The following is a 22406-nucleotide window of genomic DNA, read 5'->3' as shown; positions in this document are numbered from 1 at the left end:
ATTATGTCAGATATTACTGTTGAAATGTTAAGCACATTATCCTGTAGTCAGTAACGTTTTTCAGTGTGTGAAAATCTAAGCCCTTTTTCTCTTGGTGTAGAGTCTGACTGTGACATCCAAAGTGCTTCCAAACGACATTCAGTATTTGTAGCTTGTAGATGAAAGGGAAAGAAGCAAGCACTTCTGAAATTTGTTTGTGCATCACTTTCTTCTGTGTAAAGGAGAGATTTGGATGAACAAGAGAACTATCTCTACGTTTTGCTCTTAGATAATAACCATTCAGACTTCAAAAGGGCTTTTATTTGCCTAAATCATGGAGTAGCAGGAGCTGAACATTACCTGGAACTCTAACAGAAACAATTCTCCTCAAAGCCTGAAAGTACATATAGATGTTTGCATACCTATGAACAGCTATGTATAATTATATGTACACATGCCTGCAAAAATCCAGCTAGACTGCTGCCTCAGTTTACTGTGTAAAGCTAACGGTGTCTCAGGTGCAGCAGAAATACCATCTTTGTCATCTTTTCATTAAGTAAGGTCTGACCAGGCTATATGTTGCTCTCACACATTCCTCTTTGCCACTCTGCCCCCATACTTCATATTTTGGTAGCCCTTTCCTAGGAAAGAAAGATGCCATCTGGTCAGTCATTACCAGAGCAAGCTGTTCTATAGGCAATAGGAGGGACAAGGCAAAGGGGATAATTAGCTTCATACTAATACTTTGAGACCTGAGTGTTTTCTAGTCTTAACTCTATAGCTATGTTTATATTAAAAGAGAAATAAGTAGTAGGCAACCTCATGTCGAGGGATGGAAGGGGTGGTAAGACATGACTCTTGCAAACTGGCAGAGTGATTTAGTAGGGTCTTTTGCATAAGGAGTGATCACACAGCAGAAGCTTGCATTTAAAAACAGCAGTACAGACTGCATGCAGATTAGGTAACAGGATTTTTCCATTACTCTGGTCTGGGTTATATTTATTTCAAGAGACATGATCTGATGTAGTTCTCAATACTGAAATGCAAAACTGATAATTGAAAAATAGTGGACAAGCATTCAACAACTAGCTGCACATAAAAGACTTCACCAGAAACAGTTTCTATAATTCTAAAACCAATAGGAAAATAAATGTAATGCTAAAATAGATAGGTCATGAGTTTGGATGGATATCCAGAAAGATCTTCCTAGATGGATCCTAATAGAAGCAGGCATCCTGTATTCATTCCTTTAATCTGAGTGTATTACAAGGTCTGTGCTGCTAATGCTGGCCATGCTTGCAAGGTACCAAACCACAGAATCTGCAGCACCTTTGGACAGTAGTTGGTAATCTCCACAGCTGTTAGTTAGGCCTGCCATGTGCACAGCATAAGGTACCAGCCCTTCCAGGACCCTGGGGCATAAGGCAGTAGAAGGAGGCTCTGAGCATTCTGCCATCTGCTTCTTTCTTTTTTGCCCAGCCTCCGGAGGGGCAGTGCCTATCTCCAGTAGTTTGAAATGTTAGGTGTTGCTGCCTGTGCCAGGGTGATGGCCAGCACACAGAAGTTGGTGACAAAAAGCAGGATTCCTGAGATGGTATGGTAGAAGGATACACCTCCTGCAGTTGAGAAAGATAAGGGCCATAGCAGCTTGGACTTCATCCCAAACGTGCTAGTGGTGCTGAAAAGAAATTTGTGAAGAGTTCCTAAAAGGTTAGAGCTGTGGCTATGTTGAATCCCAGCACTATGTGCTAGAAAACCAGCATGCATATCTGTGTTGTACAGGACATCCTGTCTTACCACCCTGATCGCTGTCTTATGGTTGTGTCTTGCCAGAGCTGAACCCAAAATGGGGATAGTACCAGTGGTAGATGTAAGTGTTCTCTTTCCAGTGCTATGAAAACACAAGTATTTAGAGAGGACATCATGTGGGAAAATGGCTGCTGCATAAGTGGTGTCTGTATTAACGTGCATTGCTGTAGGTATGTAGCAGCTGTGGTGTAGATAGGGTTGAGAATTTTATACTTAGTACTATTAGTTTACATCTATATTATGGAACATAGTGGAAGTGAATTCTCCCCTGGTTCCACCCTTTTTCTTGGAGGGTGTGTATGCTGTAGTAGGGATGTACTAAGGTCACCACAGGGACTATTTCTGTACTTACTCATTTCTAACTCTAACCCATAGCCTGTTTCTGATGTCCACTTACAAATTATCCTGTAATAAAAACTGCAAAAAAAGCAAAACCCAACCCTTTGAGATTTTAAAACAGATTTTCTCACTTGTGGTCTACCCAAATTGCTCAACACAAACATCTGTGACAAGGAGTGTGAAGCTGAACTGGGGCTTGTCCTTGCTGTGTCTGCTCAGAGGGAGAAATACCCTTTAATGTGAAATGAAAATTATTAAACCTGCGAACGTGTTTGTGAGAGGCAAATTTACTGATTCCTCCTCGCGAGGGCCTCTGTTCCGGCTCAAAGAGCAGGGTGGGCTGTCTGGAGGCGCGGGCAGCGCTCGGCGATGCCGCAGGTGCCGTTTCCCGGGGAGGGGGCCCGGCCCGGCGGCAGTTGGAGCCTCGGGCCGGTTCCGCCCGGGCCGGGCCCTCCCAGGTTCTCTCCCCGCTCGGGCGGGGGCGGCCGGTGCCGGCGGCCGCCATGGGGCCGCTGCCGGGGCTCCTGCTGCTGCTGCTGGGTGTGGCGGGGTGCCCCGGGGCCCGGGGGGCGCGGCCCGCGGAGCCGCGCGCCGCGTGGGTGACGGTGCCGCGGCAGCTGAGCCCCCGGGGCGACGAGGACACCCCGGCCCTTTCCTACTGGCTCAACGTGGCCGGGCGGCCGCGGGTGCTGCGCCTGCAGCCCAGGAGGGGCCTGGTCTCCCGCCCCTTCACCCTCGTCACCTACGGCCGGGATGGGGCCCGCCGGGAGGAGCACCCCTTCGTGCGGGACAACTGCTTCTACCAGGGCGACGTGGTGGGGAGCCCCGGCTCCCTTGTGGGCCTCAGCACCTGCGGCAGGGGCCTGCACGGCATGCTCTGGGTGGAGGATGATACCTACCAGATCGAGCCCGTCCCCAATGATCCGGCCTTCCGGCACATTCTGTACCGCATGGAGGAGGACCACGGCCCCGAGGGAACCAGCTGCGGGCTGACGCCGGACGTGCTGCAGCAACAAAAGGCTGTGCTGCCGTGGTTCAAGGCTCCCAAGGCAGCGGAGGAGAACGAAAAGCTGAAGGACTGGTGGACACACATCAGGTATGTGAAGATGGTAGTGGTCGTGGACCACGTGCGGTTTGTGAAGTCAGGCAGGAGCAAATCCCAAGTCTTGAAGGAGGTCATGCAAGTCATCAATCTTGGGGACATTTTGTACAAACAGCTTTCTGTCCGGCTCTTTCTTATAGGACTGGAGATCTGGACTGAAAAAAACTTTATAAACATTACTAACTCTATTCCCAAGGTACTTAGTGACTTTAACGCCTGGAGAAAGTCAAACCTGTTGCCTCGCATGTACCACGATATTGCTCACTTATTTGCATTCCAGTGGTTTGGAAGCAGCCTGGGATTGGCATATATAGGGGCAGTGTGTGATAGCCACTGGGCAGCGTCTGTTGTTTCCTTCACTACGCTGAAGCTGTCTTCACTTATTATCACATTTGTCCATGAGCTGGGCCATAATCTTGGGATGGTCCATGATAAACCAGAATGTAATTGTAAACGCAAGACGTGCATTATGTATGAAAACAATGCTGAAACGGATTCGTTCAGTGACTGCAGTTACAAACAGTACTTTGAGCTGGTTGTAAATGGTGCTCCGTGCCTTCGTCAACCACCAGCACCTGGCACTTTCTACACCGGCAGAAGTGAATACTGTGGGAATAAGATAGTAGAAAGTGGAGAGCAATGTGACTGTGGTTCAGCAGCAAGCTGCCGAAGGGATCCTTGTTGCCGCGCAAACTGTACATTTACTGCAGGTTCAGACTGTGCATCTGGAAAATGCTGCAAGAACTGTAAGGTCCTTCCAGCAGGAACACTCTGCAGAGCAAGTAGTGGCAGCTGTGACCTGCCAGAGTATTGCAATGGGATTTCCCCTCAGTGCCCAGTGGATGTATACATACAAGATGGAGCTCCTTGCAATGATGGTGTTTATTGCTATCAAGGAAAATGTTCTTCCCACAGAGAAAAGTGCCAGCATCTCTTTGGCAAACAAGCCAAGGTTGCCCCTTTAGATTGCTTCAAAGCAGTGAATACTCAAGGTGACCGGTTTGGGAATTGTGGTATTCGTGACAATATCTATTTTGAAAAATGCAGCATGAGGAATGTCTTATGTGGTAGGATTCAGTGTGAAAACATAGTCAAAATACCTTTCTTGCAGAACCATGTAACAGTAGTCCAAACTCCTGTTCGAGATATAAATTGTTGGGGTCTCGACTATCACGTAGGTTTGCCAAGAGCAGATGAGGGAGCTGTGGAAGATGGCACACCATGTGGTAGTGATATGCTTTGTATCAACAGGACGTGTATGAGTGTATTGGTGCTGAACTACGACTGTAACATGACAAAGTGTCATGACAGAGGAGTGTGTAACAATCGCAAGAACTGTCACTGTGAGTATGGCTGGGCTCCTCCGTATTGTGAATTGGAAGGATATGGAGGTAGCATTGACAGTGGACCCCCTCCAGCCAAGAAGACCGAGAGAGCAATAGTAAGACTAGCACTATTTGGTTTTTTTTCTGTGTGTATTGTTGGAGTAGCCCTTTCCATACGTTATAGACAGAAAGTAGAGGGATGGCTTGCGAAGATAAAAGCCCAGTTCCGTAGAATATTGCAGTTTTTTCAAAGACAGAAAAAAAGACAAGTTCCTAAAGGATAGTCGCCTGCTGGTGAGTGAAAATCCACCAAAGATAAAAAGGCAGTATCTTTGGATTCTCTTGAGGAAATTCTCCCCTTTAGCAGAGCCATCTGATAACTCATCAAAATAATTCAAGAGGTTCTGAACAGCTCTAATCTCAATGTGATATCATTAAATGCAGAGTAAGTCTTATCTCTGTATATTTTCTTTTAAGTTAATAAATGCAGGCAGTAAGGCATGATGTTCTTTGTACCCTGAGCTCTTAAATTGATGTAATTAAGTAAACTGCAGGTATTGTGTTTATGCTTCATATCGACAGTATAAAAATGCAAACTTCTTAAAATAGGTGTAGATAGATGTTTGATGTGGTAGGATTCAGTGTGAAAACATAGTCAAAATACCTTTCTTGCAGAACCATGTAACTCTAGTCCCAAACTCCTGTTTGAGATAAAAATTGTTGGGGTCTCGACTATCACGTAGGGATGCCAAGAGCAGCTGTCAAACTACTTGCTACTTGCTTCAATTTCCTCCTTCACCTAATGTTTTCCTCAATTCAGTGAGAGAGATGTTTGTGAACATCTTTTGTCATTGGTTAACAATCAAAGAGAAAAAATTGCACTTGCAGTCTCCACCGGCTCCTTCCAGGCAAACTGTTTTGTGTCTCTGTGTTTTAATTTACATCTGTGACACACAGACGGGTAAGGAACAGGTATTGCAGTGAGATACAGGTGTCTGTTTTACAAATGCTTCCAGCTGTTTACAGGGAGTAACCTTCATGAGGGAGGTAGACCACAGGGACCAGGGTCTTCCTTTCGTGGAAGAGTAGAGAAGGATTATCCAGATCACAACCAGAAAGCATTGCATTTCTGAACCATAAAATATGTCTCAACAGTGTAGTGACTCCAAATCTGGCATTTCACAAGAACAAACTGTTTTTATTTCCTAGAAATTTTCCAGTGTCTTGACTGCTGACTGCTTCTGAGAAGTGCTGTGTATTTTACTGTCTCTGAGTGGAGCTGTCTATGGGACTCCCCAAGTTAACTGAATTTCTAAAGTATTTGGAATTATTCTGCAAGTCTCCCCTACCTAGAATATCTGCAATATATGATACAGACTTTATCTGACTATCTTAGGGGGTTTCTTTTGGCTTATTCTCTGATTCTTTCTTCAGCTATAACAGAATGTGTCCTTAGCTCTATGGAATGCTACACAGAACATTGTAATTTTAATTTTTTAAACATAACATAAAATATGCCTAATTTCTGAAAAATATTAGGGACATGGAAATACCATTCAGTACATTTTATTGTTATTATTTGTATTACAGCAGTAATTACACCGTTCTATCAGATCAGCATGAAGAGGGGTCTGTAGTCCAGATCACAGTTAATCCTTTTTTTTAAAGGTGTTTCAGGATAAAGAGCAAGTGCTATAACGTATAATGCACTTGTCTGCTAACAAAAGAATTACTTGTATTTAGAAAATAAAGAACAAGCTTTTAGCAAACATTCTGTAAAGGAAGGGTTCCCAACACTTGGGAACATTTGGGAAGAAGGATATTGGTGACTCTGCAAATTATTATGGTCAACTCTTGCTGCCTCCCAAATATATAATATATGTTTTTAGAATATGTATTTTCCTGCAATTTTTAATGTGTATTTTTTTGGTGTCCTGTATCCAAAAAGGATAATTACATTATGATGGGATGTGAAATACAAAGCACATGATTCACAGTTTTTCCCAGCTTTTTGTCTAGAGCAAATGGGTCCTTATATATTTATCTAGGCTGTCTGCAGAAATGAGGTAACACATTGTTTTTTATTGTCATGATAGAACATGGATGGTTTTGATTAGATGATGAAAACTTGGTCCTGCATTTATGCCAAAAGACAAGATAACTGTCCTTGACTAACACCACATCTATTCCTCATAACCAGAGACCTCTTTTGGGGACTGGGGGAGTGGGAGGGGTGTCCTCTGAGAAATAACAATTGTAATTCAGGTGTTGCAAACAAGGGACAGAAGACAGACAAGAGAGATGTGAATTAATTGAAAGATGGAGATAAAAAGTAATAAAAGCACTACACCAAGCGCCTTCCGACTACCTATGCACATCTAGTACCTACTAAGACTTTTTAAATTTTGCTTTTTAAATACAAAAAGAGTGGCAGAAGTTTCAGGTTGCCACCTTGATGGCCTGCCATTGTTGATCAATAGTATAATATAAATTCCCAAGTATAGATCTATTCTGAGACAGAGAAACACCGGAGTCAGGGAGTTCTTGTTTACAGACCTGCATACTGAAGAGACAGAGGTGTAAATTAAAGCACATTTGGCCCAGAAAGCTTACTTGCAAATGCAGTTTTGGGAAAGATAAAGTAATAAAATGCTGTGGTTTCTGTTTTTCTCTATGCTTAAAGATGGTTCTGCAAAACCAGGACTTAACTGGGAGGAGGCTTTCAGTGAGCTTTGGATAAGAGTATTTCTGTATACTTTTCTTCCATTTCTTCTTGGGCCCTATGAGCAAGACAAACATGTATCTAACAAACCTACTCTATGTTTCAAAAAATGTGTAAGCTCCCTTTCTGAGATTTTCTCCTTGAAAATATTGTTGTTTCTGATTTCAACACAATGAAAAACTTGATGTTTCTGGTGGTTTGTTAGAAATGCCCCACTGCTCTGAAGGTGCAGGTCTAAGTTCAGTCCTAACCTTTCTGGTTTCCCTTTTTTCCCCCTCCTGGTTCTAACTGCATTTTAAAATGCTTTAAATAGATGTGAGCACTTGGTTAATATGTAAGCCATTTGTACATGAAGAGGCAATTTGCAAATGTTGCTGCACCATCTCCCAGGAGATGTGGGTCACTGTAGTACATGAAATGGTGCTGGACGAAATAAGAAGACACAAGCTGGACTAGTGGACCCCATTGCAGGGGGGTTGGAACTAGATGATCTTAAATGTCCCTTCCAAACCAAGCCATTCTCTGGTTCTGGGAAATGGTCTGTGCCAGTGCAGTGAGGGTATTAAGGCTTAGGTGGCTGTTAATATGTGGCAGGCCAGTCATGATAGGTGATGCCTGGAGCTGCCTAGGACTAAGTTACAATATACCCATGTTTCCTGTTTGAAATCTCTTCCTGACTAAAGAAAACTTTTAAAAACACTTAACATTGCAGTTATCTCAGATCAAGATAAAATTTGTTTTGTTCTAAGCCAAGGCTGTCATCTCTAAAATACATTAAATTGCTGCTAAGGAACACTGTGTATCTTGAAGGAGTTTGCCAAGTACCTTGCAGCTGCTTGCTCACTCTCCTCCCACCCCTCCCAGTGGGAAGGAGATTCAGAAAGAAAAGGTAAACCTTGTGGGTTGAGATAAAAACAGTTTAATAATTGAAACAACTAAAATAATAATAATAATAATAATAATAATAATAATAATAATAATAATAATAATAATAATAAATAATGGTGGGAGTTGAGAGTAACAGAACCCAAGAGAAACAAGTGAAGCACAGTACAATTGCTCACCACATGCTGCCTGATACCCAGCCTGTCCCAGAATGTGTTGGGCCCCCTTACAAATAACTTCCCCAGCTTACATACTGGGCATTCTGTGCTATGAAATATCCTTTTGTCCACCTGTCCTGGCCATGCTCCCTCCCACCTTTTGTGCACCTCCCCACTGGCAGAGTATGAGACCCTGGGAGGTTCTCAACTTAGGGTGAATGCTACTTCACAACAACAAAAAAGTCGATCACACGAGTCATGGTTTTGCTCATCACTGCAAGTGTAATTGGACCTTGAACGCCTGTCTCCCACCTCTGAGGCAGGTGTTATAACACTCAGATTAGCACTAAGCATTAATGTTGTAGCAGTCAGATCCAGTGTCCAGGTTGTCTCTCCCTATTAAATTCAGGAATCTAGAAGTGCAGATAATCTTGGAATGAATGCAGTCAAAAGCATCTTATCTTTAGTGCAATACCACACAAATAAAATGGTAGTGTAACATTGAGGACCAGAAAAGCTGCTCCTCATTTTCATCCTAGGGCTTCCTGCAGCGGGTAGATGGGGCTGTCCTCATAGTGCCAGGCAGTCAGGTGGTTCAACTGACATTGTTCCCTGTTGTCATTGTCTGTATTGACACACTTGTAGCCTGTGCTGAAATAGATAAGGATACATTTTTCCTTGCTATTTCCCGATAATCTATTGGGTCAATAAACCCTGAGGTACAGAGTCCTGGGCTCAAGTGGCTCCTCTGTTACCCAGCAAGTTGAACTACTTTGCCCTTTATTGCTAGGTAATTATCTAGAGTTCTGTAGAGTTCTGAGGAAATTTCTCAAATCCTCAAACTAAACACCTTCTACAGGATCTAGTTAAGTATTTCTTGCCCCAGCAGTGGCACGGTGTTTCTATCCACCGTTTGTGTTTCTGAGTTTAGATCACCTTATTGCACCGCAGGGTAACCGGCGTTGGCATGGATGCTCTCTGTGCTACTTGCCTGTGTTGGGCTTTCGTTCCTGCCCAGCACGGTCTGATCTGTTTTTAGTTTGCTGTGAGGACAGTTAAAAAGGCTGGGAACAGGTCATACCTCTCCCTTCTTTCCTACGGCTACCCCAGACAACTATGGCCTATTCCTTGACCTTCTCAAGGAAACCAGCTCCAGCCTGGGGAGCGAGGCAGGGCGAGGCACAGATGCCGCGCAGGGGCCTGGGAAGGTGCGGGGGCAGGAGGCCGCAGTGCCGGGCTCCCCTGGGCCCGCTGCTCTTCCGCCTCTGCGGCGAGGCCGGCGGCGCCGGGCGCCGGTGGGAGCAGCCCCGTCCCGCGGGGACTACAACTCCCAGCGCTCCGCGGCGCGGCCCGGCGGCGGCCCAGGAGGTGAGAGCGGCTGCCCGGGGAGCCGAGTTCTCCTGCAGGCCGCAGCATGAACGGCAGCGTGGCGGGCGGCGGCTACGCCGAGGAGATCATCAGCCTCACCCGCAGACCCTCAGGTAAGGCGGGGGCGGCCTCTCCGCGCTGGGTCCGCGGCCCCTCCCGGGCCGGGGCAGCCGCGCCGAGGCCTGCGCAGCCCCCGGCGAGGCCGGAGCGGAAGCCCGGGGTCGCGGCGGCCGGCGGGACGGCCGTGGCGGGCACCGGAGCGGCGGAGGGAGCGTCCCGGCGGCCAGGATAGAAGCGCAGCGCCCAGCGGTGCCGGGCCCAGGGGCCTCCCCTGGAGACAGCCGTGGCTGCAGCCTGGATGCGCTGCTGCGGGAAAGCTCGTGCGCTGCGTGAGGGAGAGCTGGCTGGGTCAGAGTCCGTGCTCTGCGCGAGCTCCGGGAGAGGCCGGTGGCCCTGCAGGCAACTCGCCTCCGGTTTTCCCTGGAAGCTGCCGTCTCCGGTGGAGCTGCTGCTTCCAAGTGAGGCGGCAGCCGCTGAGCGCCCAGCCGCGTTGGATCCCCTGAGTCAGGGGCCATTTGAAAATCACGTGCCCGAGCGGCCGTCCCGAGTTGTCACCTTGGCGCTCATTGTGCAGCGTGCCTTGCGATGCTTTGGGGTGGTTAGAGAGAGGGGCATAGGCTGGAAGGAAGAGCGAATAGGGCAGTTCGTGGGGCATTTTTTGGCTTTGCTTTTCATGTCTGAACAGCAGGTGTGCTCATGGAAACCGTACATTTTTATAGGATTTATGGTGCCATACAAATGACACTTTCAGAAGTGAGGCAAGTTAGCACGAAATGTACAGCTCTGGAGCAAAATCCTGGCTATAGAGAATGGCAGGCTCCAGGAAGGCTTTTGGAGCTAGAGCTGTACTTTGGTGTTTGAGGCCTTCTCTTTAATTTAAACGAGTAGGAATGAAAGCGTGGCAGCCCTTTTGTTGTGCACAACTGCTGGCTGCGGCTGCTGGCCAGCCTTGGCTCCAGGGGCTCCCCCGAGACCCCAGCACCCGCGTTGTTGGTGTGTGTGTTTCCTTTCCCTGGGGTGGAGGCAGGCCCTGTGCAGGGCTGGTGTTGGTCCCAGCTCTCATGCTGGTGATCAGGACCCAGAGGGTGTGAGCAGCTCTTTGCTTCCCCTGCTCACCGGATTCACCTCTGGTCTGAAAGATCTGTAGCCCTACCTGCATAGCCATGAGCTTAAACTAATGAAGCTGTGCTGGTCAGGGAAAACTGTGCCAAATGAAGCTGGTTCCAATGGGAATGCTGTTTCCATACATCTGTAGAGCTAAAATTTTAAGGAAAGTGTAAGGGAATGTTAAAGGACAAAGTTGAGAATGGTCTTGAATGTGAACACTGTGATTTCAGTCTCGATTACCATGAGCAGCATTTGTCCAGTCTTTGAGATGGGCTGTGCATCTTTAGATTTAGGTTTCTAACTATGTTATTTGATTTGAAGGTCCTACATCCCCTTCTGGCCTTGATGCGCTTGCCATGTGAATTATACTCATTTCTGTGGAAGGAACAAAACACCTGTGAAGTACAGTTGGGTACTGTAATCTCTTGAGTTGGAGTTTTGACTGCAACTTTTAAAATAGGTCTGATTCTAAACATCTCTGGCAAAAGTTTGCATTGATTGTGAATGTATTTCCAGTGGCAGGACAGTGTATATTTTTCTTTTTCAAATTTTCTTGTATTATCTTCTGTATCAGTCTCTCATTTCCTAATCCCGCCAGTCCTGTTTTTTAAGGCATTTTTGAGGGACTTTTTTGGTTCAGAGAGGGTGAGGCGCAGGACGGTCTGCAGCCTCAGGGAGGGTCAGTAGTTTAGCCCAGTGCCTGCTTTTAAAGCTCTGCCATTCTGCTTCTGGACCATTACAGACAACAGATTTAGTGCTATGTGCTCTCTCCCCTTGTTCCTTTTCTTCCAGTTGTGCTGTGTCTCTTTTCTGTGGCTGCATGAACTGGAAGGAAGAGAATAGCAAAGATCTTGAGGATTGGTAGGGAAGATATTTTTAGGCAGAGTGCAAGTCTGAGTGCTGGAAAGGAAAGACACAGTGAAAAAGCCCTGTGAATACTTAACTTGGTCTAGCACAAACTGCTGCCTCTTTGTCACAGAGATCTGCCACTGCTGATGGAAGCTGTGAATCTTGATTATTTTTCCAGTTATGGGTAAAAAGTTGCAAAATGTATACTTTTTTCATATATGTATATATCTATATATATATTTCAGAGGTTTTATATATGAGAGAAAATCAGTGTGTTCTGAGATCCTGATCCCTTCTTTCTGGCTTTTTAATAAATCTTGATTTTTCTGTAGTATTGATTTCCCCTTTCCTAAGTTATTGGCTTTATGGCAAATAATTTTTAGGAGTGTGGATTTTAATTTTTTTTCTTTTTATTTCCTATTGAAAGGTGTATTACTGTGCACAACTGGTTCTTCTTCGAATAGATATTATTCTAGTTGAAATGTCAGTATTTTTTCAATTTTCTCTCACTTTCATTTTTCCCCCACTTGTCTGAAGCTACCAGGAAGGGAAGGAAAAAAAAAAGGTGTGGCAAAATTGCTGCTAATATTTCTTTACTTCCCAGCTGTAGATGCACACTTAAAATACCATGACTCATTTTGTAAATGCTTTGATCTCCTGTGACTAATTTAAAATGCTGCTTCTCAGCAGGCATAAAGTGGTTTTACTTTCATTTGAAGCTCTACTTCCCAAGGTTTCCAGTCCCAAGTTCGAGAGAAATTAAGAAAGAAAATGAAAACAAATAAATCAGTCTGGCTGAACGTGGGCAGAAGTTGCCCTCAGCTGTTCTTGACAATAGCTGTTGGATGACTGGTTCATGTCAGAAAAAAAAGTTGGGATTTTTTCCCATTTACTTTGATTGTGTATTTGATTTTTTTCTTCTTTTTCCTTGGCTTTTTGTTCTTTTTTCATTGCAAGCCTCTTAGGGAGTTTTTCCTTGTCACACATTTTTATTTAGAGAGGAATTTAGCTGCATGTACAGTGGGGAATCTTGTAATCTTTAGGTTTCCAAATTTTAAATTCAATTTGTTCTTCTGGGTTTCAGTGAAACAAGAAGTCTTAACTTTAAACCAGAAGCTGGATCCAGTTAGATATCTGTAACTGAGGCTTCCTTTAAAAAATAATACAAAATGGCAGAAATGTATAGTGAACATCAGTTTTAATATATGTATGTATATTCCTTTTTGTTTTGCATTAAATCTGCAAACTTTGTCTTTATTTCTTATCGTGTTTGAGTTCATGAAGCAGAACAAAGTGATTGTGTATAATTTGAAGTAGTTTCATGGAGCCTAATCTTATTCTTAGAGGCAAAGCACACCATTTCCAGTTCCTGGGATGTGGGAGTCTTCTGAGCTCTAGGTGCTCTCAAGTTGGTAGCACAGTTTTCTTTGCTTGTTTCCTCATCTGTAGACAGGGTCTAATGCTCCTTGCCTTTCCTTACCCTGTGTCCTAGCTCACAAAACACTTGTCAGAGGTGATTTCTTGTAGCTCAAAGGTAATGATTTACTATAATCTCATGTGAAATGCAGAATACTTTCATTTTCTTTCATGTTGTGCTGAAGAAGTTTATTCCTGCTGAGGGCTGAATCAGTGTCTCAGAAATGATGGCAGGCTCCTCACTGTTCCCCAGCACCCACCTGCAACAGCTCACAGGTGTTTAGTGTAATGAAGCATTACACAAATGGAGTCCTCAGGCATTTAGTGTCTCTCCGCAGCTTTCAAGACCAGTTTTATGTGAATAACTTTTCTAGACAATGGAAAGGTGGTTGGAAAGGATAATGCAGATTTGTGTGCTGTGAGTTTTTGTATGGTGGAGAAAGCAAGACAGTGTGGGAGAGTTCTGTCCCCAACAAGCAAGATAGCAAGAACATTTGAAGCTTTGAGCTTTTTCTCATCAGCTTTCTCTTTGGCTTGCCTTAGGGTTGGGCTTCAACATTGTTGGAGGGACAGATCAGCAGTACATTGCCAATGACAACAGCATCTATGTCAGCTGGATCAAAAAGGATGGGGCAGCTTACCTTGATGGCCGATTACAGGAAGGAGATAAAATTTTAGCGGTAAGCGCTTTCTTCTGTTGTCCCCTGTGTTCTTGATCAGTGATGCGATGCGAGAGGCAGGTTTTCCTTCACAGTGCATAGACAGGAGGGATGTGGTGAATGAGTTAGATGATCCCAAGCAAACTCGGTGGAGGAGTTGCCTTGAGGGTCTGGGGAGAGCTCTGAGCACCAGGGATGTGAGTGCCTCTACCCAGGGGCTTAGCTCCTCTGCCATCTTAATTTGCCACACAAGTGCTCCCTGGTGCTGTGCTTGTGTTTCCTCTGTGACTTGCCTCCCTAAAGTTTTAGAATCCATCAAGCATTCTCTTGCTCACAATGGATTATCATTTACACACATGTAAATAAAGGTTTTCCGCCTCTTAAATTTCCTTTTTTTGACTGGTAATCCATTATTTCTAATCCTTTTGCACAGGGGGATTTTTAGACGATAAAATTTCTAGGTCATAATATTCTTCTGTTCATTTCAGCTCCTCAAGAATAACATAGGCTGTTTCTCTTTTTAGAAAATTGTTTTCAAGTGTCTGATGTTCACACCCACTGGTTCTACAGATAGCTGGCAATCATGCAAAAAAGCTTTACAACGTGATGGGTGAAGAAGTAGACTCTCCTAGTATGATACACAACCTTTTTGTACTCCCTAATTTTATTTTACACTTATTTATTATGTTCTACATGTGATCTTTTTAACCTCTATAGACTACCTTGCACTAATTGGGGCCCGTTATTGATCCAGAAAGTGATATTAAGTTAAACAGAGAATATTCTCTTTTTCCTGACAGTTTAATATTTGTGTACTTGTGTTTGGGATCTCTAATTATGAAGAGAAGGGAGGGACTGGATATGATCTTAGGGGATACAGTTAGGGATAATGGGGGTGAAAATGAAAAGGTAGGATGAATTCACTCAGTGAATGAAATCAAGTGGATTATAAAACCCCGTGCCATTATATATTATTTTAAATTAAGAAAAATCCTAACACTTGCAAGTGGATCAAGTGGATGCTAAGAAGTATGTATGTAATTTTTTTTTTGTTGGCTTTGCTACATCGGTGTGCTTATAAGAGTGTGTTTACTACACTTTCAAACAGAGAGATTTCAAAGGTACACCAGTAGATGAAACAAGGGAAGAGGCTTAAAATAATAATTTTGCTGTGGCTGCTCTTTTATGTTCATTAGCTGTCAGAATCATACCTTTGATTTGTTTCCAGTAAAGCAACAGCATCAGAAGTTGCTATTGACACAACTGTGGTCTTTTATTCTTATTTTGCTTCTAGGTAGTTTTTTTCAGTACCTCTCTGTTTTCACTTGGAGTTTCTCGCGTTCTTTCTCAACATATAAAAATACATCATAATATTAATTAATTAATTAATTAGGATCTTTATGATTATAGTATCATGCCCCAAATGCAGATTTTTGTGTAACATGAAGATTTTTATGTCGTTTCCTTCATATGTTAGCCTGCACCATTAAAAACTTGCTTTCTTTACCTTCAGCATGTGGCTCTCCTTTTCCTTTTTTGCTAGATCAACGGCAAAGACTTGAAGGATTTGCGGCACAAGGATGCTGTGGAGCTGTTCAGGAATGCAGGCTATTATGTGTCTCTCAAAATTCAGCGCAGGGTATGTTTTACCTCTTTCTTAAGGTTATTTCTGGCTCAGTTTAGACTGGTTTCTATAATTGGTGGCTGTTTCATGAGGAAGAAGAGTACTGTGTCCAGGTGCTCAGTGTGATATGTGCATATAAAAATTTTGTTTGACCTATGACCTTCTCTCATTGCCTCAGCTGTAATTGTCTCTGTATAACTTGGTAACCAGTGTAACCTTTGTATCAATAAAAAGGTGGGTTTGGAGATGTCCCAGGTCTTTGTTTTGCTGGAGTATGTTGAGTTTGCTCGCTGTTCTCCTTTCTCAGAGGTAAAACTTGGTGCCTGAAGACAGAATCTCAAGTTGCCCAGTTTTATTTCAGTGGCCAGAATCTTACTGGAGACACAACTCCTTTTGTTTCAGAAGTCATCACTCAAGTTAGTGTTGAACTGAATCCCAACAGGCATTGAGGTGCTGGAGCATGTCCAGAGAAGGGTGATAAAGCAGGTGAAGGATCTGGAGCACAAGTCTGATGAGCAGCACCTGAGGGAGCTGGGGGTGTTTAGCTTCTTGTTTAGTTCAGTCATCACTGAACGACTGCCTGGAAGGAGGCTGTATCCAGGTGGGGGTTGGTCTCTTCTCCCAGCCAACAAGTGACAGGACAAATGGAGACGTCCTCAAGTTGCACCAGTGCAAGTTTAGGTTGGGTGTTAGGAATTTCTTCACTGAAAAAGGTTGTCAAGCAGTGGAGCAGGCTGTTGAGGGAAGTGGTTGAGTCACCATCCCTGAAGGCATTTAAAAAATGTGCAGATGTGGTGCTTAGTTTAATGGTATACTTGGCAGTGCTGGGTTAATGGTTGGACTTAGGGGTCTTTCCAACATAAATGATTTTACACTAACAGGAAATACGGACTGCTGTATTTAAATATATTGGCACCATTTTTGATGTAAAAAGAGATAAACCCTTAATCCCCAGATAGCATGGAAGTTGACAAAAGAAATATTGATCTACCCAAAGCATGCTGGGGAGAGGTGGCTTGAGATCCCTTTTCTACTCCCTTAACAAAGGAGTATGTCTGCTGGACCAGTGTATTAGGCCGGTAAGAAAACCAGAGAGAATTACTGATGCCTTTTTCCTGGTAAAGAGAGCAGGAAATTGTGTGGTGGCAAGTGCATCTAGGGGTGACTGGCTATGTGTGTGTCATTTTTCTGCTGTGTGAGGTGTGTCCTGCTCCACTTGAGTCCTAGTTTAGAAAGTGGCAGAGCGACACGAAGGTGCCTGGTAGTGACTGGGTACCCTGCATTTAAGTTCAGTCCATCCTAAGCTGTTTTAACCCTCCATGTGTGGAGTCTGCAGGTACCTGGGGAAACTATTTTGTCCATTCTTACAGAACCACCTGGTCCAGACACAGAACTGGGGGCTCCCTTGTTATGGGTTCTGACATAAATAATTTTTTTTTCTTGTAGTTGCAGCCACAGAATGGCCCTGTGGGTCATGGAGGAGATGGAGAATCAGGTGGGCTTCCTCTGGCAGCCATTCTTGTGCCAGGCCTGGCGCTTGCTGCCGCAGCAGTCTGGATCTTGCTGAGGTATCGACAGCGGATGTGAAGAGTTCACGGCTGGGAAATCACTGCGTGTTTTACACAGCTATGATGCAATTTAAAGATAGAGAATCAACAATCTTGTCACAGACTGATGCCAAAAAGGATCATTGCCTATCATCAAAGTTGCTGCTGATGTTCGTATATATTGATTTTGTTGCAGGGTAAATAGAAGCAGAGAGAAAAAAGGGAAGGGAGAGGACTGTGTTTATGTAAAGAGTGGGATAGCTGTATTTTTTGACAAATCTGAGGAGGATTTGCCATCCTCCTCTATTTTGCACCGTGAACTTTCAAGCACACTCATCTATTCCACATTTTAAGGTTTAACTTTTGGTTAAAGGGAGTGGGAGGTGGGGTGGTTTTAAATCAAAAACATTTTCTAGAGGCTTTGCCTTGTTTCCACAGAATTTTTTCTTGAATCTAATGAATTCTGTCCAAACCACGAATAAAGAGAAGCAATGCAAAGGGTATATATTATTTTTCCCATTGAAGTTTTGTTGGTTGTTGCTAAATAAATGCCTTAAATGTGTAAAATCTGATCTGTGTTTTCACAGGTAAAATCTTCAGTGTAGCTGCTGATTTAACAGCAATATGCAGTATTGGTGAGACATTTTGCCAGTTGTGGAAAGATAGAAGATAGCTTGCTGCTAGAAGAAGATTTTGATTGTCAAAATGATCGCTCATTTTTGGGTCAGAGTTGTAAGAGAAAGCTTTCCACAAAATGCTGGCATACTGGAGAGAGACAGACAACTGAATCGCAAGGATAAGTGCTGGCAAGAGATTCAGGCATGCTGAAGCTGCAGAAGAGTTTTAAATTAGTAGTGAAGCAATAGTTCCTGCATTCATCAAGTAGGTTGAAGTCTTCATCTCTCAGGTTAGAGGTCTGGTTTGGGGGTTATTTTTTGCACAGGGAATACTTCAGATAAAGTTTTCTATAGCAGCTAACTTGCTCTCTGCAGTCCGGAGAATCTTATGATGATTGAAAGGGAGAAGCTGAGAGCAGGCTGGGATTGTCCTGGCTTTTGCTTGTTTGTGAAGAGAAATGTAATGTTCAGGAGATGGGCAGTCAGCTTTAAGCCAGAGTAAAGCCTAGCAGGTAAAACCAGGGGGAAGAGACCCTCCTCTGGAAAGTATATGGCTGAATTTACCTCCAGGGTCTCATCTCCTCACTGTGATTTGAGTAGTTTTAAATGCCCCAGCTGATAGGAGTTCTGTGGGTAAGACCTGTTTCTCTTGTCTCCAAGAAATCAATGTGTTTTGTTGTTTTTGTAAAAGAAAAGCAAAATGCATGGTCTGATCTGTATGATGCCAAAGAAGAAATCACATATGCAATATATGTTTTCAAAGAAAAATTGGTGTCTTGGTGCTTTACTTATCTCTATTCTCGCAGGACATTGCTGATGTATTTGAAATTATGTTTGCTCAGGGCTGTGTTCCTGCTGTCTGCTGGAGACAGAAGTGGTTATGCTGTTGAACATGGCATTCCTAAATCACCTCAGAGTTTCAGAGCACTTGGATCACGTGAAATCTTGCTTTGGCATATAGACTGCTCTAGTGTAAGGCGAAGAGGAAACCGGAAGAATTTTGCTCCGTGTTCTTGGGGGGACTTTGGGAACAATATTGATGTTGACTGGCCTGGGCTAAGGCGTGCAGTGACTTGCCTTGGCCTACAAACCAGTTGTGCCTGATAGCAGCAGGGCTGCTGTGTAGACAGATCTTTGCAGCTATAGCATGAACCAGCTTGTTTGTGACCTGCTCTGCATATTTGGCTGTGGTGTCCATGTGCAGCACATGTGTGTATTAAGATGAATGATTAGAATTGAGGCTGTCTTGTTAGCTTTTGCCTGAGTTGAGTTTCTGTGATGAGAAGTAGTATGTGGAACAGGATAGGATGAGAATTTATGGAAGCTAATGGTTAGTTTTAGTAGTTTCTAGACGAACCATTGAACATTCATTTGAAGTAAGAGAAAGCAAAACCTTTGGAATTTTTTGTTTAACCTTTCAGCTTTGTGACTTTGATACTGTTCAGACACGATTTCCATCTATACTGCAGGCAGTTTATTAGGGAGGGGAAGGGTTCTCAATGCTCAGATAATTGATGTGGCTTATTAAAAAGAAAAGGCCCTTCTGGTGCATGGTGTTCACAATTATTGAACTGCCACTCAGTAGTTTTTTCAGAAGTCTGGGTAGTAGTTTTTACTCAGGATGTAAACCATCCAGTCTAAAAGTAAGTAACACCTTTGTGTACCTGCCTGGTACCAAACAATCCCTTTTCCAGTCCCCAGCCACCTCTTGTCCAATTTACTGACAAAACCTAAGTGGAAAACACCTCAGCCCCAAACTGTCCTGTGAACTGTGGCTCATACTACTTTCTTGCAGCAGCTGAACTGTCTTACCTAACCTTTCCATGATTTTCCAAAGTATTTTTCACCATGTGGTTTCTGAAGCCTTGAGTTTCATCTTTGCACTAGATACTGTATATCCATTTTCTATCATTGTAGAAGAAGCAAATTTTTAAAAATCTAGTGAAGACAGCTTGTAAATGCAAGTGATCAGAAAGGGCTTTTTACCTTTTGTTACAACTTAAATCTCTGGGTTTTTTTCAAAAGATAAGTTGAAATCCTGAAGACAAACGGAAAGCATCCTAACTGTAATTTCTGTTTGTTTTGTTTAAGAACTCATTTGCCATTAATATTGTGGGCAGCTGAAACTCTTAAATACCCATGTTTCTCTCCCATTCTCATCCATACCCTCAAATGTATTGTGAATGTGCTGATTGCTGAAAAATAGATTTTCAGGTCTATAAAGACAAATCTATCTAGTTTGACTTTATGTATATTCTAAGCATTTGTGTCTCAGTCTTCAGAATTGTATGTGCTAATAATATGTATTTTACTAAAGCATAACAGTGAGAGAGAGGAGCTAAACTTGATCTGAAGATTGGTAGATGCACTACTTCTGGCAGTTTTTAATTAACACAAACTAGAAAGCAGTGTGTGGGAGGGAGAACTGTCTTGCTTTCAGTTTGCCTTTAGGTTCCAACAACTGGTTTGTTAAGTTATTCAGTGCTAGATTAAAGAGGCCTCTAATAACTGATAGTCCCTCCCTTTGAGGGGATTTATGTGTTGTAATTGCCTTACCTCACATTATTTTTAAGAGCTGAAGCCAACTGAGCCCTTTCAGATTCTCTCTGTTTGATACTTTCTCCCTTGTAGTAGTTTCTGTGGTTCTGTGTACCCTTTCCAGTTTCTGTATTGCTTTGTAAAATCCAGACACCCCAACCACATGGGACTCCCACTGTTAACCATGCTAATGCCCCATACAAGGAGCTTTTAATACCATATTTGTCTGCAAACTTTAATTTTTTTTGTTAAGGTATGGATAAGCACAAAGCATATTTAAACCAAATCCCAAGAGCTTACTTTTTCTTAACAAGCTTTTCCAAGTCTCTTAGGAGTGGCATACAGCTTTGCCCTTCTTCATGTGCTGTCTCAAGTGCCCTAAGGAGTCTGTAAAAAAAACCCTTGCTCCATGAGGAGTAACTTCTCTTAGTTTGTAGGTCAAAAGAGTGATTCCATTTGGTCATAGTGGAACACTAGAAACATGTGTTAAGCACCTGTATATTCCAGCTTCTAAATCCTTGTCCATACCCAATGTGACCTGCCTGGTGTGAGGGAAGGTGTCTGACTTTGCATTTTGTTGAATGACTGCACCTCCCGTTTGCATTCACTGTGTGCTGACCAGCCAAGATTACTGTCTGGTTTTGCCTTCTGCTAGATCATCAACAAAAATAGTGAATGGAGTTTAGTGCAGGGGCAACTTCCCCCCACAGTTAGGAGTTTTCAGAAGCTGTGGGCATCTCCTGATTTTAGGATTCTTTATCTGTTTAACAGATGTATTTTGATAGCGTATGGCATTGATTTTTTAAAAAATACATATATTATTTTTTTCAGCATGTTGCATAGTACTAAGTAGATTATATCTGAGTGGTAAGTAAACTTCATCTGTTCTCTTGCTGACAGAAGCTGATACAAGGGTAAGGATTAGGTCAGGTAGGTTTTATGAGCCAGTGTTTTTCCCCATCCTCTTTCCTAACTTATTGATGTGGGCTTTAGTTATGGAAGTAATTTTTCTATGCTCATGTTAAAGGAAGGAACAGATAACTTACTAATGGGACAGTGCCCCCTGGGCTGGGGGCCCCCAGGAAGGCTTACACAAAGAATTCTGAAGGAGGGCCTTGACTACACCTTTGTCCTCAGGGTGTTCCTGGTGACACTGAGGCAGACTCTTGCTACATCCATGCTGCTGTGGGTGGTTCCTGTCATCTCTGGAGCTCTGTGCTCTCTCTGCCTGTGCAGCTGAGGAGGACTCCAGGCCTTTCAAAGCTTCATTCAAGACAGGGCCACATGTGATGAGAACATACACAAGTGTTTATGAACAGCAGTGTTGAGCAGACTCAAAACAGCTTTCCTTGTCATATTTGACAGCTTTTCACCTTGCTTCTGTGGCAGTAACTAATCATGGGCAAACTTCACTGCAGAGTGAGTGTATATTTCCTATCTGGCTGCCCAAACGAACTTTACTAGGCTGAAACTCTTAGTAAGGAAGAGTAACTGTGATGTTTATGCAGGGTAATTATTCAAAGCAGTGTGTGGATGACAGGAGATTGTTCAACAAGCTGGTATGCTCGTGTTTGTGTCCAAGTCTTCTAGCCATGTTTTTATTTGGTAAAGTTCTCTTTCATCTCTCTTTACCACCTCTCAGCAGCCTAGCATTTGTGCCTGGCTTGCATTTTTTTGCCATGACACAAAAGCAATTGTTATAAAAAAATTGCTGCTTTTGCTTAGTGATAGCAAGTACTGATACTTGTTAATTCAACCGGGTTCTCTTAGTTACTTTGAGCTGGCTGTTTGATTTGGTGTCATTTTTTCATTTTCTCTTCCATTTGGAACATGAACGTTGGCACCTAATTCTGTGACTGCCCTTGTTCTGTCTGGTTTGTCAAGTGTTGGAGGACAGATCACCAGGACAGGAAGCATGAGCATGTGTGTGAGGTAGGGAAGGCTGTACAGTTAGAGCAGTAAGAGGCTCTGGTCAACACTGAACTGAGCCCAAAGAAGCCCAAAGAGCTTTTCTCCATGGATATGGATGCTAGAAGGAAGTAAGTATCTTGCTAAGTATCAATATCTTAAGCAGGGTGGTTTGGTTTCTACAGCAGTGACAGCTGGATTCCAGTTTTGTGAGTGCTTCTGAAGACCTCTGTTGATGTCGTGACAACTCACAGCTTCAGGCCTGCCCTTTTTTGTCTTTACCACATGTCTGTCTTACCTTTCCAAGTTCCTGAGCATGGTGGTGCTGGGGAATTGATGCTTGCCGTTGTTAGAGCTTGGCAGTTGACATCAGACCTGTATCTCATTTCTTGCC

General features: G+C 43.5%; 2 protein-coding genes across 5 annotated transcripts; both read left to right on the top strand.

Moving 5' to 3' along the window:
* Positions 1-2604: 2604 nt before the first annotated feature.
* LOC135303099 (disintegrin and metalloproteinase domain-containing protein 20-like) lies at positions 2605-6445 on the top strand. The gene has a single exon (XM_064424404.1). The coding sequence runs from the start codon at positions 2631-2633 to the stop codon at positions 4836-4838; it is 2208 nt and encodes a 735-aa protein (XP_064280474.1). The 5' UTR covers positions 2605-2630; the 3' UTR covers positions 4839-6445.
* Positions 6446-9531: 3086 nt separating this feature from the next.
* Positions 9532-18334, top strand: SYNJ2BP (synaptojanin 2 binding protein). Of its 4 annotated transcripts, XM_064424391.1 has the most exons (5): positions 9925-10095; positions 11176-11266; positions 13663-13799; positions 15322-15417; positions 16849-18334. In XM_064424391.1, the coding sequence occupies exons 2-5, from the start codon at positions 11200-11202 to the stop codon at positions 16987-16989; spliced, it is 441 nt and encodes a 146-aa protein (XP_064280461.1). In that variant the 5' UTR covers positions 9925-10095; positions 11176-11199; the 3' UTR covers positions 16990-18334. The 4 variants fall into 4 exon arrangements, with proteins under 4 accessions (XP_064280460.1, XP_064280461.1, XP_064280459.1 ...); XM_064424390.1 differs by lacking the exons at positions 9925-10095; positions 11176-11266 and adding an exon at positions 9532-9800; XM_064424389.1 differs by lacking the exon at positions 9925-10095 and having other exon boundaries at positions 10454-11266.
* Positions 18335-22406: the final 4072 nt, after the last annotated feature.

This window comes from Passer domesticus, chromosome 6 (genome assembly GCF_036417665.1).
Source record: "Passer domesticus isolate bPasDom1 chromosome 6, bPasDom1.hap1, whole genome shotgun sequence".
In the NCBI taxonomy this organism is placed as follows: Eukaryota; Metazoa; Chordata; class Aves; order Passeriformes; family Passeridae; genus Passer; species Passer domesticus.
The sequence above is the reverse complement of the archived record's forward strand: the minus strand, read 5'-3'. Positions and strand labels throughout refer to the sequence as shown.